This window comes from Aphelocoma coerulescens, chromosome 10 (assembly GCF_041296385.1).
Source record: "Aphelocoma coerulescens isolate FSJ_1873_10779 chromosome 10, UR_Acoe_1.0, whole genome shotgun sequence".
In the NCBI taxonomy this organism is placed as follows: domain Eukaryota; kingdom Metazoa; phylum Chordata; class Aves; order Passeriformes; family Corvidae; genus Aphelocoma; species Aphelocoma coerulescens.
Genome location: NC_091024.1, coordinates 20739357 through 20757377, shown reverse-complemented (window position 1 = coordinate 20757377; position 18021 = coordinate 20739357). Strand labels below are relative to the sequence as shown.

General features: G+C 52.0%; 1 protein-coding gene across 3 annotated transcripts in view; it reads left to right on the top strand.

The window, feature by feature from the left end:
• CSNK1G1 (casein kinase 1 gamma 1) overlaps window positions 1–18021 on the top strand; it is a 105568-nt gene that overhangs the window by 84290 nt on the left and 3257 nt on the right. For all 3 annotated transcript variants that reach the window (XM_069025490.1, XM_069025489.1, XM_069025488.1), the window contains 4 exons: window positions 1800–1948; window positions 3536–3640; window positions 8284–8391; window positions 12877–12983. In XM_069025490.1, the coding sequence (XP_068881591.1) occupies window positions 1800–1948; window positions 3536–3640; window positions 8284–8391; window positions 12877–12983 (469 nt within the window). The remainder of the gene's footprint in view (window positions 1–1799; window positions 1949–3535; window positions 3641–8283; window positions 8392–12876; window positions 12984–18021) is intronic.

Sequence of the window (18021 nt, the reverse complement as noted above, 5' to 3'; positions counted from 1 at the left end):
CCTGGTGGGAGCGTGTGAGTGCAGCTGGAGGTGGCCATACCTTGTTAAACAGGATGGGCCTGCACTCCTCTGGCAGAAAGTACTTGGATGACATGTATCCATCATGTCGTTCCTCCAGCTGGCAAAAAACTGGAGCTGCTGCTATAAATTAACAGGGCCTGAGCTCCTAAAATGAACAAACCTCTTCTCATGAAGGAGACTGGACAGTGCTCAAGGGCCTCGTGTGCCTGCTGTGCTTCTTGGCTTCCTTCCAAAAGAGCTCCTCATTATTTTCCCTCTCCCAAATGACCGTGTTGGAACACCTGAGTTAATTCTTTTCCAAATGGAAGGTTTTACAGGTGTTGCAGGTGTAGGTGGCCAGCTTGGAAGCTGGGATGGTGTGTCTGGCCATGAATGCCACCTTCTGGGAGCAGTTTTAAGGAGAGTGTTACTAAGGACATGCTTCTAGCCAAGCCCAGCACCTGATCTCCAGTTAAACACACCCTGGAGCCAGGAGAGCAGGGTTCAGAGTTAGAGCCTTCCCCAGGGTCCCTTGGCCACAGAGTGGCCCTGGGAGGTTTTGGGGAGGTTTCTGAAGTCCTGACACCAGGGAGAGCACCCACAATTAATCCCATTCCTGTAAGAGCTGTTGTGGAACAACAGCAGCAAGCCTGGAACGGGCTCGTTGTTCACTCAAGTCACTGTAATTCCCCAGATGTGTGATTCCAAAATCCACCTGATTCCAACCAGAGTGGCTTCAGGTTGGCCATTCTCATCTTTTTCCCAGTACTCCTCCTCACAGCTCTTTCAGGTCTGGGCTGATGGGAGATGAGAGAACTGAGTTCTGTTCCTTCCTTGCCTGAAACCAGTTGTTCTCCACCTTCTGGAGGTACTTAAAAGAGGGGATTCTTTCTTCTCCTTTTTTTTCCCCTCTTTTACCTCCATGGAAGTCGCAAGCCACAGACAGAGTTAAGTATCAATGAGCAGTTCTGTTCTTTATTTTTGTCAGCTGAAGGCAAGGCCATGAGCCAAGGGAGAGCCAGGAAGGGGCAGGACATGAGTTCCTAGGGCTCAACATTCTGTGCATGCAAACTGCAACCCAGCTGCAGGAAAGCAATTCAATAGCTTAACACCAAACCCTGGTCTGTAAATTAACCCTCTTCAGGTAAATTAACCTTGGACCCTCCCCCTCTAGTCTAGTTTTGAATATTCAGAGGTGTCATGAGGTTGGGCACTGCCGTGCTCTGGGCAAACAGACCCTGGTTGCTGCTGGAGCTCTGGGATGCCTTGGGAGCCCACCAATATCTCCTGCTTTCCTTCCCCAGATGAATGTCTGTGGCTGTTTTATAGAAACATGGCATCACAGAATCCCAGACTTGTTTGGGTTGGAAGGGACCTTAGAGCTCATCCAGTCCCACCCCCTGCCATGGACAGGGACACCTTCCACTGTCCCAGGTTGCTCCAAGCCCCATCCAACCTGGCCTTGGACACTTTCAGGGATGGGGCAGCCCCAGCTTCTCCGGGCAACAGCATTCTAAGTGCCTGTGAGCAGCCTGTCATCAGGTTCAGGGAGTTTATTTCTCACTCTGTTTATTTTTATACAAATGTACAGAATAAATCAAGGTGTGGAAGTGAGATTTGAGCAGGGGTGGGACTTCCATCTTTGCTTGAGAAGTGTTTGAATTGTTTTCAACGTTACTAAAAACCATGACTTGTAGGGGAAAAGCCAGAGGCAGCGCTGGCAGCCCAGACATTGGTTTCTAACAACTCCTTTGGAAGATTCTGGATAAAAGCTGCTGCTTTTTCCCCTTTTCTGGCAGAGGAGATGGCCACGTACCTCCGCTATGTCCGGCGATTAGACTTCTTTGAGAGACCAGACTACGATTACCTACGGACCATCTTCACAGAGCTGTTTGAAAAGAAAGGCTACACCTTTGACTACGCCTACGACTGGGTCGGCAGGCCAATTGTGAGTTGTCCCTGCAAAATCCCATGCCTTGCCTTCCAGGTGCTGCTTCCCCACCTTTTTGTTCCCAGTAATCCCAATTAATGCCAGTGAGTTTAGGATCAAATCTTTCATTTCTCAACACAGTGAGATGTCCTGACGTTGTGTTCAGGGGGTTCTTGCAGTGCCTGGGAGTTTTCCTGAAGGACAGAGGCCCCATCCCACCTCTCTGGACATTCAAGCCTCATTTTCCCACTTGTGACAATGAACACGATGAGACTGAATTCCCTCTAGTCTAGCACAGGATTGGAGACCAGAGTCTAAAATCCATCTCAAAGCAGGAGAATCGTAGAAACCCCCTATAATGGTCATGTGCCCATTGGAAAGGTACAGGAGGTCCAGGCAGGGCTCTGATGGATGTTCAGTGAACAGCAGAATCCCAGAATGGTTTGGGTTGGAAGGGATCTTAAAGCCCACTTTGTTCCAACCCCCTGCCACGGACAGGGACACCTTGCACTATCCCAGGTTGCTTCAAGCCCCGTCCAACCTGACTTTGGACACTTCCAGGGATCCAAGGGCAGACACAGCTTCTCTGGGCAACCTTGCCACCTTCACAGGAAGGAATTTCTCCCAAATATCTAATCTAAATTTGTTCTCCTGAACTCAGAATATCTTGGAGGACACTCAGAGGCCAAACCAGCTCTGTACAGCACATGGCAAGGAAATGTGGGAGTAACCAACCTCCATTTAGCAGTTCCATGAATCCATGTGGACCATGACCCTGATTTTGTTGCGTCACCTTTATCATCAAAAGCCAGTTAAACTCAGAAGGGCCTTGGGCAAAGGATGTGTTATGGGGAAATATGGCAGAAGAATCTAAAGCTCTTTGTTTTGGGTCATTCTGCTCATGACCCACCCCAAAAACCAGTAATGACATCTGTAAATGAATTGTCACTGGTGCCAGATCAAATGCCATCAGTGCTAAACTTGGTACCACTGCCAGTGCTTTACTGTCACAACTATATTTAGCATTCCCAATGCTTACTGTGCTTAGCAGAGTTCCTAAGAAATCATTCCCTTTGTGAATCAAGATTTTCTCTTCATTTTTCTTTAATTACAAAGGCAATTGATAAAGAGCACCTTGTAAGACAAGCGTGCTATTGCTGACAACTGCGGTGGTTGCCATGGAGATCTCGATGTTGGGAGCAGGGATTATGACTTTGGTGAGAAGAGAGCAGATGAAGCTTTAATTTTAACACGTCCTGTTTCTATGCAAGCGTGATTTTTACAAGTGGTGAGACGATGGGATGAGGAAAACAAGTCTCTATATTTTCAGTTGTAATAATTCTGTGTGAGACGCACTAGGTGTGATTTGACACTGAAACAGGCACCTAACTGCATCTTCTTAATTAATTTTTATACGAGACATGTGGTGCTGGTGTCCACCATCAAATCTCATGTCTGTAAATCACAGAGAATTTATAGCCCTGGCTGTAATTCTCCTTGGTTCCTTTGGGCAGTGTTTTGATGTTTTTTCTGCTTCCTACCAGCTTGACAAGGTGGGTGTGCACATGTGAGAGTCCTCACCCTAACCAACACTTTGTTTTCCAGCCTACTCCCGTGGGATCTGTCCATGTAGATTCTGGGACGTCTGCAGTGACAAGAGACAGCCACATCCACCGGGACCGACCGTCGCAACAGGCCCTTCGCAATCAGGTGCATCGCTTGGCTCCTCTCCCAACTCCTCTGGCACTGGAGAAGCAGAAGCCACATGGCACTATAGATGGCTGGGGCTGATTCTTGGTCATGGCACGGACAATTCCTGCTTAATTTAGAGATGATGATTTGAGGAGAATTTTGTCAAAGCAACACGTTGTTGAAATAAGGTATCAACCAGTGGAATTCCTCGGGATCGTGAGCCAGCCAGAGTCCAGTTTGGAATGGGGTAACATGGGTTAAAGTTGATGATCCAGCCTGGTCAGACTCCCTGACTACCACATTTTTTGGGGTGCTTTTACTCATAGCACATGTACCGTGGAGCAGACAGAGTTGTGCTGTTGGCAGCCTGTTCCCAGGTGCCCTCTGCCCACGGAGCGTGTGGCTGCGATAGGGATGTGTGTCCCAAGAACATCCATATGTCCTTCTCAGAGCGTCCAGTTCATAGTGTGAGTGTTGCAGAGCACGAAGGACAGGCAGGGCAGAACCCTCAGGAAGGCATCATGGTCTGGATGAGCGGCCACGGGGAAGCTGAATTCCCCATTTTCTCCTTTCTCATTGTACTGTTTTGTTGGTGTTGAGAGTTTGGATTTTCCGTGGTAACAGAATTCTCAGACGTTCAGTAGGTCTCCAACTGCAGCTCCCAGCTGGAGCTGTTGCTGCTCTTATTCCAAGGGAGTGGTTCTGGGCTTATTCTGCTCCTCCAACCTCCATGTTCTGCTTGGTTCCTCGAGCTAGGGGTTGTGGGTGCAGAACCGAGCATGAGGTGTAACAACCAGCCTGGGCTCAGCCTTGCTGGGCTCTGAAGGGTCACACAGCTAACATAAGGTAGGATACATCCCAGTCCATCAGCTACACTTGAGATGGCTCCTCCTTGGGGTGTTGCTGTAGGAAGCCGGGTTGTTTGCAGCATGTGTGATCAGTGTGGGCTGGAGTGTGAGCCCTGATACAGTCATCTGCTTAAATAAATTCCCTGATGGATGCAGTAACCCCTTGGTTTTGGGAGGATTGTCCAGCCAGTTTCCCATTGTCCACCTTGACCACAGACCTTCACGCTGTGTATGCGTGAGGCATCGTGTTGCCTTGACAGCACAGTGACACCTGGCTTCGTTTTCAGGCATTTTAGTTCACAAAGACCCAAAGAAATCCCCAAATAGGCAGGCAGCCTGCAGGCCTCGTTCTCCTGAGCTGCACGGGTAGTCTGGATGCTGGATTGCACAGCAGTTTTTGTCATATTTTCACTTAAACATTACTTAGGATGATGAATTATTTAATATAACATGGGAGAAATCAGGTTCTTCTCACCAAAACACAAACAACTCTCTTCCGAGGGATTTTCCTTTAAAGTCTTGAGCAAAGCATTTCTCTAAAGGAAAAAGGCAAAATAACATAAACATCTCGAGCAGTGAATTGGAGGCGTGGGTTTGGGCCTCCAGATTTAATGGCCTAATTTTTCTTCTTGGGTGTAATAACTGCAGATTGTCTCTTACAATATTTGGCTCCCAGTAAAGAGCTAAGGTGGGATCTCCTCTTTGTAGCCTTTTCCTCTGGAAAGTGAAGGGTTTTAATCAAAGGTGAGTGAGCTCTTCCTCCTCTTTAGTCTTTAGTCTTGCCATGGAAGCTGGTAGGAGGGTGATGAGTGTTAATGGGAACTTGATGCTCCCATGCTGTGTCAGGGGACGTTTTGGTTGGATATTAGGAAAAGGTTCTTCCTCCAGAGGGTGCTGGGGCACTGAGCAGGCTCCCCAGGCAATGGTCATGGCCCAAGGCTGCCAGAGCTCCAGGAGTGTTTGGACAACACTCTCAGGCACAGGGTGGGATTGTTGGGGTGTCTGTGCAGGGCCAGGAGTCGGACTGATGGTCCTTCTGGGTCCCTTCCAGCTCAGAATATTTTATTCTATTCTGTTCTATTCTATTCTGAATTTCATGGCATCACTTCCTCAGTGTCGCTCCTTAGGTTGTGTTGGGCTCAGCACAAGCCAACTTCAAACCCAGTTTGTCACGTACTTGGATGTAGAGCTAAAAGAGACAAATCTGGCTCTTGTGGCCACTGGAGCCTTTCCTGGAAATTGCTTCCAGGCTCCCAGGCTTCTCCCAGTGCTGATGTAGCTTCATTCCCTGGGCTAGTCAAGCCACCTGATGCTGTGGAAGAATAGCACTCAGTATGTTCTTTCCACTAGCTCATAAAACCTGCATTTAAATTCTCCAGTTGTTCTTAATCTTGTGAATTACAGCCATTAAAAAAAATATTCCAAGGGAAATGCTTTTCCTTTGGATGTCACCAAGGACTAAAGGTGTGAGCAGCATCTCAGGCTGACAGGAGGAACATGTAGTGAGAAGATTGATAAACGAGGTGATCTTAAGGTCCCTTCCAACCCACACCATTCTATGATCCTATGACAAAACCACCTCTAGGGAAATAGCTCTTGGTTTTGGTTCCTGTTTGGAAGAGCAGCCCTGTGGGTCACTCCATGAGGCAGGCAGAGCAAAGGGAACAACAATGGATGTTTTATGGAGACTTCTCTTTTAATTCTCCTACTTTTTGTATGTGCTCCTGCTCTAGTTGAATGACAACTTGCTATTGATTGTTGAAGTTTATTCTAAGGTGTCTGGAGCCTTCACCTTCACTGCTCCAAACCTGGATTTATTCACTGGATCCTCTTGTTTCTTGGCCAGATCTGTGGTGTCTCATTCAGCTGAGGCCTGAGGCCAGCACAGATCTGTTTGTCCCACACTTCCCAGTCTTGGGACCCGTTCTTCCTAGTGGTCAGTTGGGTTCAGGTGTGCTGAGATCCTCCTGGGTCTTAGGTGAACGCTGGATGTGTTATCATCAAAGCTGGGTGACTGCCTTGGTTTGAAAGACAGGTGTCTGCCAAAGGAGGAAGCAACCTCCCTTGGAATGGAGAACATGACCCCTTCCCTCTGAGTTATTATAACTTTGAAATTAAGGGGCTTTCAGGCAGAGCTACAGCAAAAGGAGTAGCAGCTCTTTACCGGTGTGTGTGTGTGGGTGCCAAGGCACACAAACAGCAGCGCCGGCAGCACCAGCGAGCAGCAGCAGAGCCCAGGGCCGGCCTCTCCCGGCCGCGGGCCCTTTCCCCTCGGTGCAGCTCCGCTCGCGGCCGCCAGGGGCGCTGGTGGCTCCCGGCCGGGCGGGGCGGCTGCGGGGATTCCCCCGCGCCTGCAGGGGGCGCTGTGGCGCCGCTCGGCCGCCTCTCTCCCTCACGCGGTGATGGCGGGCGAGCGGAATGGCGAAATGGGCGGCAGCAGGAGCCTCGGCGTGGCAGCTGGGACAGCAGGGATGAGCAGACTCCAGAGCAGCATATGAAATGTATCAGAAACTGCACCTGTAGCAGGAGCTGGGGGCAGGGGGTGGGGGGCGACACTGTAGCAAAAAGCCCGGAGCAGTAACAGAGAAGCAGTGGGGCTGGGCAGCGGCAGCCCGGATCCCGAACCCGGCCAGGAGAGGCTCCCTCAGAGGGGCTCAGAGCTCAGGGTCCCGGGTTTTCCCCTGAGGCACCCAAGTAGATGGTGAGGGTCCTTTCCAGTGAGGTAGGGTGATAACAAGGTCCCAGTCCAACCCCTGCTTTTATGAGCAAAGGCTCACCCACAGTAAGGAAGAAGCAATACAGGGCTGGGCTCTGGCTGTGGCAGTGAATTCTCCCCGCATAAGCAACAGCTTGACCATCCTCCTCCGATGCCGACAGAGAAAGGGAGCTAGGAGCTTGGCCCCATCCCCTTTCCTCAGCCTAAAATCTCGTGTTAACTCTGCCCTTCCCAAGCAAAAAGCCCTCAGGTAAGAGAATAGCCAGCTGCACCCTTCCCCCTCCTCCTCCCAGCCACATCTTTTGTTCTCTTAAGTATGGGTAGTTGTTGTTTCTTAGCAACAGATAGGACAAAATTCCGAGAAAGAAACAAAAGGAAAAATCCTAACCTCCAATAGTGACCCACCAGAGTTTCATGTGCAAGTGCAAAGTGATTCTTCTAATAAAACAGATGAAATTCTAGTAATTTAAATTACCTGACCTTTACATCTGTTGGGAACAAAGAGGAAACTTGTTAGCCAAAGTTTCTTATCTACTTTTCTGCAGAAACCCCAAAAGCCCCCAACCCTCTCTCCAGTCAAGCAGGTGTGGTGGATGTTTCCTTCTGCACTGCACAGGTGAATCAGTGTGTGGAACTGCCTTTGGGTGAAATGAAATGTTTGGCTTTGGTTTATGTTGCAAATTTTAGTTTTAAAAGATGTATTTGAGGGAGGTTGAGCTTGTGAATCTCATCCTGCTGCCATGCCAAGTGCTCTGGTGTGTGTGGCCTGACAGACGTAGTTAAATACTGTCGGGTGATTGTGGCTGTGCTGAAATCCATGGAAGTGAAGTTGTCTAAAGAAATTAATTCCAAAATAGATCTTTCCCTTAATTCAGCAGCTAGAAGAGATGAAATCCACTCACACAGTGGATCAGTGCAGCCACCATGGAGGTAAATAATGAGGTGCACTAGGTAAAGGGGAATTGTAGACCAGCTAAAAGTGTAAATACCTTGCTTTCTGCAAAGAAACTAACTCACTAACCAACACACCTTTATTTCTTCTCATTCATCTTTTGCCCTCTCTTCTCTTTCTCTCACGCTCCTGAACTCCTGAGCAGGCATCATCCGATCGCCGAGGGGAGTGGGAAATCCAGCCGAGCCGGCAGACAAATACCTCGTACTTGACATCTCATTTGGCTGCGGATCGACATGGAGGATCAGTGCAGGTACCTCTTCCTCCTGTTGTGTGCAGCCTTTGTGTTAAACCCCCTGAATTCTCCTCAAATTGCAGCGATGTTGTGGCCAGGAGAGCGATTTCACTGGTCCTGTCCCATATGTCATGCTCAAGCTGTGGTTTGGGAGGGACCCGAGCTGTGATGTCCAGCACCGTGGCTTTTACTGTTTTAACAAAATTTTTTAAGCTGTTTTGAATTCAAATTTGTTAAACTGAAGACAGAAAGGAGTGGTATTAGTAGGTCTGGTCTATAAAGCACCCTCTTCCCTATGTTGGAGGTGCTCTAGGGCAGTACAGGAAGCTGAAGTAGGATTTGTTGGACATTATCCCCATTAATGTTGGGAAAAGAGCTGAGCTGTTCCAAGGAAGACTACTACCAGTCTGAGGGCACGGTGGGCACAAGGTGGATCTCCAGAGGGTTGCACTGGAAGGAGATGAGCAGAGGATGTGCAACAGACAATGTTGGAGCCAGCATTACCAGTCTTTAAATTCCTGGAAAATTCCTGAAAAATTCCTGTTTGTGAAGCCCTACCTGTCCTGGTTGTCACTCAGGCTCACTGAGGGACCTTCTGGCACTAAAGCCAGAATGAGCTGGCTGGACAAGGTGGAGAGAAGGTGCAGGAGTCATCCAAGCAAACCAGAACTCTGATACCGCTGCCTCTTTGGCAGAGCTTTGCTGTGAGAGCTGGGTCTGCTGTCAGACACAACACCCTGAACACTGGCTCTGGTGAAATGGGAATTAGTGCCTGGAGCAGGACAGAGCTGAGCCAAGGAAACGGGTAGTGCAGGATGTCCCTGAGGAAAATGTAGATTAGGTTGACATTTTTACTTATTCCTGATACTGAGTTGGGTTCAATGCGTTTTTGGCTTGATTAGCCATGGTCCTCTTAATGTAAAGATATTTTACTGGGTAGCAGAGAAACAAAGATAAGGTGGACCTGATGAATGTGTAACTCTGTTTTCAGATGTGAGCAGAGAGTGACCCAGAGAAGTGTCCAAGGTCAGACTGGATGGGGCTTAGAGCAACCTCTTCTAGTGGAGGTGTCCCTGCCCATGTCAGGGGGTTGGATTAGATGAACTGTAAAAGGTGCTTTCTGATCCAAACCATTCTGTGATTGTGCAACTTCAGCACTCAGAACAGAGTAGATGTTTTTATTCGTATTTTTTTATGTGAGGGGAATGTTTCCTTGTGACAGCAAGACTGAAGTAGCCCTAGGAATCAGGCGGGAAGAGTTGCCAACCTGAGCAGTTTATGAGCTCCTTGTGCCACTGTAAGCACTAAAATCCTGCTTATCTGCAGTTGAGAACAGGAAATGAGCTGTGTGTGGCTGCTAAACTGCAGAGGCTGGAATTGTTCCTCAGCAGACGCCCCAGCTCGTGCTGGACCTTGGCAGGTCAGCAGCTCCGAGCCGCCATTCCCTTTAAGGTGGAATTTGCCACATGAAAATGAAGTGGCGGCACGTGAAAAGCGAGGAGGAAAATCAAAGCCTTTTGTAAAATGGAATTTAACAAGTAGCTGAACAAAGTGTGGGAAGAGCCCTGGGAACAGCGCGATTAAGTGCCAGCGCTCTGCAGAGCTGCGTGGGAGGCGTGGGGGTCTGGAGAACCTGGGGCAGCCCAGGCGTGATGAGTCAGGGAAGGGGTGAAGACCAAGGCGTTGTCACTCAAGGAGAGCTCTGAGCACCACGTGAGCCAAGTCCTGACCTGCCCTGGCAGAGCCCGAGGGGCCTGGTTGGCAGAAACAGCAGCTCCTGGTAGGACTGAGGTGTTCAAAATTAAGGTAGCGTGCTGACTGGGGGACGTCTGCACCAAGGGCTTCCTTCCCTTCATTCCTGGTGGTCAGATCATCCGGAGCCACCAGGAGTTCTGGGTACCACCCCTACCTCCACCCCATGGGAGATGTCTCCTTTTACTGTATAGAAAGGTGAAGAGGAGAAGCGGGCAGGGGGAAACCGGGCATCCTTACAGCTCTGGAGCCAAGAGCAGCTCCTGGTTTTCACAGCAAGGTGCCGGAGCTTGTGCTAACATCCAGGTGAAGCATGGAAGGGCCGGCCAAACTTTCATCCCATGCAGGTTGCTTTGGGGGTTGTTGTGGTAATGAAGCAGTGATTAGTTGTCCAGAAAATGATGTGGATGTCTTGGTTTGAAAGACAGGTGTCTGCCAAGGAAGGTGGGAACCTGCCTTGGAATGGAGAACATGACCCTCTTCCCTCTGAATTATGTAACTTTGAAATTAAGGGAAAAGGAGTAGCAGCTCTTTACCGGTGTGTGTGTGGGTGCCAAGGCACACAAACAGCAGCGCCGGCAGCACCAGCGAGCAGCAGCAGAGCCCAGGGCCGGCCTCTCCCGGCCGCGGGCCCTTTCCCCTCGGTGCAGCTCCGCTCGCGGCCGCCAGGGGCGCTGGTGGCTCCCGGCCGGGCGGGGCGGCTGCGGGGATTCCCCCGCGCCTGCAGGGGGCGCTGTGGCGCCGCTCGGCCGCCTCTCTCCCTCACGTGGTGATGGCGGGCGAGCCGGCAGGAGAGATGGAGGCTTCCTGTACAAACCCCCAGGGGCAGCTGATCCTGGTTCCCCTCTGGATGGCGAAATGGACTGCAGCAGGATCCTCAGAGCGGCAGGCTGGAATGGCAGGGACGAGCACACCTAATGCAGTACTTGTGCTCGAGGCACGAGCTCTGGTGAGCCCCCGGTCAGAGAGAGTCCAGCTGCGTTACTTCTGTGCGTCACTGAAGCGACTTCGGCATCAGGAAAAGAGCTGCTGGCTGAGCTCGCTGGCTTCTTTGCAGAGGGAACATGGCAGGAGCCGATGGTATCGGCTCACATTAGCTCGGAGACAAAGGAAGAGAGAAGCTGTTCAGGTCTGACCCCTAACAGGTTTATTGTTAGAAGTTTCACAACCCGAACAAGCTCGAAAGGGATGGAATGTGATGGGATTGCACCCCCCGAGGCTTGTCCTGAGTTTTATAGGGAATTTGAAAACCCCGGTGAAAGGGGAAAACAACCAATGAGTTACAAGCCAGGGGGAGGATACAAGTTAACAAGAACCACTGGTGGGAAACCGAGAGGCGTGAGTTAGAACCAATGAACAACCGAGTAACCGGGAATTTTCCCGAACCGGGAGAGGTGGCTTGTACCCGGGCACCGCCCAGGGGGTGCAGCTTAGGCTTCTGAGCCGCCCCTCGACCCACCCTCTGAGTCTGCCTCTTCGGGAAACTCGGTCCAGGGGGTGGGCTGGGATTGATTGGCATCACGCTGCCCCAGCCCCACAGTGGGCTGGGTCACACCAACACACACCCTGGGGTGGCAAACGAAATGTATCACAAACTCTGCAGCTGTAGGAGCAGCTGTGGGGTGTCCCGGTTGGCACAGGATGCTGGGTTAATGTGTAGCAAAAAAGCCCGAGGCAGTGGCAGAAATCAATGGTGCTGGGCAGCGGCAGCTTCCGCACAGGTGCCCTTCAGGAAGGCGGGAGGGGGTCGGAGTCCTGAGTTTTTCCCTTGAGGCAGCTGAACAAATGGTGAGGGTCCTTTGCAGTTAGGTAGGGTGTTAATGGGGTCCCAGTTCAAAAGCTGCTCTTACGAGCAAAGGCTGACCCACAGTAAGGAAAAAGCAGAGCAGGGCTGGACTCCGCGGTGGTAGTGAATTCTCCCCCGCAGTAGCAGCAACTCGACCATTCCCCTCCAATCCGAGAGCGAGAGAGTGAGCGAGGAGTTGAGCCCAGCTCCTCACCCCACAGCCAAAATCTGGAGGTATCTCTGCCCTTCCCAAGAGAAAACCCCCCAGCTAAGAGAGTAGCCAGCTGCACCCTTCTCCCTCCTTGGCCACTTCTTTTGTGGCCACTTCTTGGGCCACTCTTAGGCAACAGATGGGACAAAATTCCCTGAGAGAAAGAAAAAAACCAATAATCCTAATCTTCAGCAGTGGAGCTGCTGGGAGCTGGGGAGCTGGATGGTTATCCCTGTAATGGAAAAGCTGGAGTGAGCCATCATCGAAGGTGTGAGGCAAAAAGAGATGAGGGGCTGTGTCGGTAGCTTTGGGGTGAGGACATAATTCCCAAGATTGGCTGTGTAAGGAATGAGACTTAAGGAATGAGGCTTCTGCCCACGGTACTGTCAGGCAATGGGACTGAGCTGCTCACCTGTAAAAATGTCAGGAGAAAACAATCAGCATCGTACAGCTCATGTGTGTAGGTAGGGCTGGCAGTCAGTGCTCACACCAGTGCCTGTGCTCCCAGAGGGGCCTCTCGATGCCAAGTCATGTGCTGGGCACAGGGATGTGAGCTAGGGAACCCACACATAGCCCCTGCCTGCTGCTCTGCTTTGGCTGCTCCAGCCTGGAGACTCCAAGGCACCCATGTAGCCCAGCAGCCTCCTGAAAGGGTGCAAAGAGACAGGAGCAAACAGATACTCATCAGACTTCCCATTCCCACAGCAGCTCTTGCCAGGGAGCCTCATGAACGGGGTGTTCCTTTGTGTTGCAGGTGGTGAGCTCAACCAACGGGGAGCTGAATGTGGATGACCCAACAGGAGCACACTCCAACGCGCCCATCACAGCGCAGGCGGAGGTGGAGGTGGTGGAGGAAGCTAAGTAAGTTTCCTTTACAACAGGCTTTCCACTGGTTGGTCATTAATCCTTCTCCTGGGAAGCGAGTGGGGACGTTTTTGTGTGGCAAAGTCCTCAATGCTCGTGTCCCATGCCCTTTTCCTTGCATATTGCTGCTTTTGTGCATGGTGCCTTCAGTGCTGCTGCTGCTGCTGCTTCTCTTTGACACTTGTCATGCCTGGAGAACATAACTTTTACTCAGAGCATGTATTGCCAGATAGACATTTCAGGAGCACAGATACCAAAATACCAGGAGCTGATCTCAGGAATCCCAGTGAGTGTCCCCCATTGCAGAGGGAGAATGTGCTGTGCTCTCATGCTGTGAGTGTAGGAGTAGCTCGAGACAGCTCAGCAAAGAGATCAGTGGTCTGAGAGCTGTCACTTCATTTCTGGCTGTGAGAGATGGGTGCCAGGTATCCAGTCTGAAAGTGACTCCTGCAGGGATGGGTAGTTCTCCCTGGGGTTCTCTTGGACCAGCCCTGTAGAAGCTGAGTGAAAGGAACCAGAAGCAGCTTGTGGAGGAGGAAGTGCTCCCTCTAAGCTGACCTCTCCTGTAGCTTGTGGTCAGAAGTGAGAGCTGCTGTCAGAGCTGCTGCGTTGACCATTTTGGCTCCTGTCCTGCATCCAGCACCATCGTGTCACCTTCTGCACCTTCTCGCTGCCTCTGAACTAAACCAGGACCTGTCACTGCAGGGTCCGCACAGAATTCTGGCGCTCTCCGAGCGAGGGGCCAATAGGCCCAGGGCTGCCTTGGAGCCGGTCGGTGCTGAGACGTGGCCCAGCTGCCTGGTTTTTATTTCACTGGGTGATAGTGGTGCCACTTGTCCCCCACTGTTTACCTCAGCCTTTGCGGGCACTTCTGGGTGAAGAGGAAAAGTGGCGGGTGCGAGGAAGGGTGTATTGGATGGAAAAGGTCCCTAGGTATGTGTCATCTGTGCTGGTTGTCCTGAAGGTCTTCGCTCTATTCCCCAATCCCTTGGGAAGCACCTGTGTGGGATCTTGCTCACTGGTAGAAGCCACAGACAAACCTTCTCCTCCCAGCCCAAGAAGCCTCGGATTTGGTGCAGGCTCCTCATCAGGGTGGCAGGGAGGGGGAGATCTTGAGAAGCAGCTTCCAGAGTGGTCAACATTCCTCTTAGATATGGGTTGCGTGGCTGGCAGAGACCACCAGTTTGGCGTCATGGGCTCTGAAGGGGGTCCCCCCAGGCATGCGGCTCCTAGGATGGGGCAGACTGTCACCCTCAACAGTTCTGATCCAACAACCCAGTGCAAGGAAGAACCAGGAACGTCTCCAGCCCGTGTTCATGCAGTGAGGCCAGGCCCAGCTTGCACTCTGTGTACAGGGTAGACGTCAAGGCAGGTGGGAAGGAGCTGTGCCGCCCAGGCCCTGTCCCACAGCACATGGAGCTGTCCTGTCTCTCTCCAACCCTTGTTTGTGGGCTCCCAGATTGGTTTTGGAGGTGCTGGGAAGCAGAGCATAAGCTGCTTTGCACTGACAGATTTGGGGTCTCTTGTAGTTCCCAAGCATAGATCACCTCATTCTGCTTGCCACAGGGAGGACTTTGTCTTTCCTCACATCTCTGATCACAAATCCCCTCAGGCACACAAGAAGAGCAAAGAATTTTGGGATTCTGCTCTGCAGAACAGGGTGCCAAAGACAGCTGGCAGGAGCTGGAGCCAGAGCTGGGCTCTGTGTTTTGAGATGGGCTTTCCCTGGCACTCCACAGGCAGAGCAAATGCAAATGCTTCTGCTTGGAGTCTGTTGGAGAAAAGCTCTGGATTCCGGCTTGTGGGTTTTGCTGGAGGGCAGGTCCCAGGTGTGGATCCATCATCAGGCCCTTCTGCTGCTGGAGCTGCAGGGGACAAGAGCAGATGGTGGCCCGGAGTCCCTTTCTGATCCTAGCCCCAGATAAGAACCTGACGGGGCCGGTGCCCCTGTGGAGAACGGGTGTTTGTCGGAGGCCTCACGCCCACGGAAGAGGTGGCGAGGACAGAGTGGTGTGAGTGCTGGGGCGGGCGGCGGGCAGGCCTGGTGTGTGTCTGCCACTCTGCACTGCATGTTTGCATGGCTGCGGTGACTCGCTTCCATCCCACCTCTGTGAACTAATCGCTCTTTCTTCCTTTCTGTGTTTTTTCTCTACACTCTCTGTAGCTGCCTGAAAATGCTCAACTTGTGGTGAGTCCCTCTCTCCAGTCCACATGCAAGGGGGAGCGGACCAGACTAGACTGGGGTTGGCAAAACCAAACCCACCAAACGCTAAAAAGGCACAAAGTCAAAGCCATCCCAGAGCTGTTTTGATTTTAGGACCACATGCAATATTGGGGAGGGCATGGGCTGTGTCCAACCGGCCACACTAGGCTGAGGGATTCAGCTGATCTCTGAATGGATGGATGCAAAATCGGATTTTAATCCTTCCCTATTTGGCTTTCCATCTCCCCCAAACGTTTACGTCCGTGAGCAGATGATGCCTGATGGAGTTGGGCAGAGTCGGGCCTAAGCTGGCTGAGCCTCTTGCAGGAATTCCTCACGCAGACGGTTACAAAGGGAAAACCCTGCACTGGGTAACAAGCAGAGGGGCCAGTCACTTCCTTGGAAAGTCTCCTCTTGGAGAAGCACAGGCCAGAGAGCATAGAAGGACAAGGCCAGGGAGTCCTCGTTAGTAACAGAGCCCCTGCTCAGAGAGGGTAGGTGGGAGGTGGCTCCTTTCCACCCAGCTGAGGTGCAGGGGAATGGGCTTCTCCAGGAAAGAAGGGGTGGAAAGGTTGGGGTTAGCACTGGTCCAAGCCCAGCTTGGGGCTTTATCGGGGTTTTGTGTCTCAGTCTCAGGTTGAACCAGGAGGAGCCCCTTGGGGAAACCATGTACCCAGTAAGTGGAGGACCAAGCAGATACTCAGATGAGTTTGTAGGCGCCAGGGAGAACTGATGGGTGGGAATTGCCACAGAGTGAGGGGACCAAGCCTGTGTGCGGCGAGGAATGTCCTTGTTGGATGGGAGACTGACTCTGCCCTGCTCTCCATAGGCATCGCCTCCAATACCTCTGGCATCTCTGGCTTCTCTGTATGTCATAGTCTGGGGCTGTTCTCTTGGGCATCGTCTGCATGCAGAGAGATCACGTTCTGTAATTGTCAGCCTGCCTTATCCTTTTATTTTGGTGTTTTGCCTCTGCCTGTCTGAACTGCCAGGACTTCCTTTCCTGAACCCTTCCCTGGACCTCTGAGTAAGAGCCTAAAAAGACAGTCACAAGGAAAACCAGCCAGCAGTCAGTCAGCTCCCTTTGTTCAGTGCCCAAGGAATCGAGTGCTGCTCAGCCCCTTCTTCCCTTACCCGCTGCATGCAAAACCATCACTCATGCATCCTCCATCCTCTCCCTGTGACGTCCCCCTTACTCACCATCGCCCAAGCCATGAAGGAAGGTGGTGGCTACTGTGGGAGAGAAATACTGTGACAGGCTAAAGCAGGAGATGGGGGCAGATGGCCCAGGACAACAAAATGCCAGAGCAATGCCAAGGATCGTCCTGGGGTGGGGTTCCAGCCTTGGCCGGGGGTGCTGAGGTGGCACACAAATACCTCAGGGTGGGTGGGCAGCAATGGAGGCACCACTTGCCCTGCAAGGACAAGGGCTTTGCGTTTCTTCTCATCCCACATCCAAACCGGGCCTGTTCAGGAGCCTAGAGACAAATCATGGACATCAGTCCGTGCAGTGGGAGGGGTGCCTCCTCTTGGGGGGCTGTGAGAGTTCCCCATGTCACAGGGGGACTTGTTTGTTCTCCCAAGCAGTCCATCTGTGCTGGCAGGCTCCGCTCACAGCAGGTGGTGCTCACCCATTGCTTTTGCACCCCGGAGTGAGGCTCCTGCACCCAGGGACAAGCACCTGGATGAGAGTTCCTCCAGCTCTGAGAGGACAGGGGTATAATGCTGACATTCCATGAAGCACCCAGTGAAAAATAGTTTGGAGAAGATGTTAGAGTGGTTTGGAATGTTTTTAGCCTGCAACAGATGGTTGTAGGAAAAAAGGTCTTTGCATCCTCATCTTTGAACAACACTCTCAGGCACATGGTTGGATTCTTGGGGCTGTATTGTACAGAACCAGGAGTTGGACTCGATGATCCTTGTGGGTCTCTTCTGACTCAGGATCTTCTATGATTTAGTGGTCTACTCTGGTTGCTTATCCTGGCATCCTTTCCAGCAGCCTGGAAGAGCAGTCTTCCAGGATCACCCGGGCTTCTCCAGGGACAGCTGTCCCAGCAGATGGAGAACTCTCACAGAGGTGCAGAGAATTCCTGACCGTGGGCTCAGGGTAGAAAGGTAGATACATGTTCAACACCAAGGAATCCTGTAGGAAGCCAGCAGGAATATAGGATCTGGCCAACTGCTCCCAGTGTATCCCACAGGGAACCCACCGCTCCTTACGGTTCAGCTGCGTTGGGCGTTCCTCTCCCCACCTCAGCCTCCACTCTCCATCCTTCTTGCTTCCCCTAATCCTGTGCACCTCCCTCGCATCGGATGGGGGAAGAAGCAGGGGTTCTGCATCCCAGCACTGAGTGATTGATCCGAGGTGGAAGCTCTGGTTGTCGTGAAAGGTTCAGTAAAGAAACCTGGTCCCTGAGCCGAGGTCTCTTTGGAACTTGTTTTTTTAGTGAACGGTGGTGAAAACTAAACTTCTCATGGCTGGGAAGAGCAGCCAGGGCTCGCCATCCCAGTCCACTTCCTCTGGGGTGTGACGGGGGAGTGGAGCACCTGGGTCCCCGTTTTACTGCTTTCCCAGATGGCTCCTTGTGTTGCTGCTCCAGTGGAGCCTGGGAGGGAGAAGCCCGGCCAGCACTGTGGGGCCTGGCAGTGGGACACCCCAGCTGGCCGTGGCCGGTCTCCCAGTCCGGGCTGGTGGTGTCATCCACCCACCAGCACCTGCCCCCCGTACCGGCAACGTGGTGGGGCCTGGGCCGGGCGGGCAGAGGTGCTGTTGCATGAGGACAGGTGGGGGGATGGTGGGAACTTGGCGGGGACATCGCAGGGTGCCAGGCG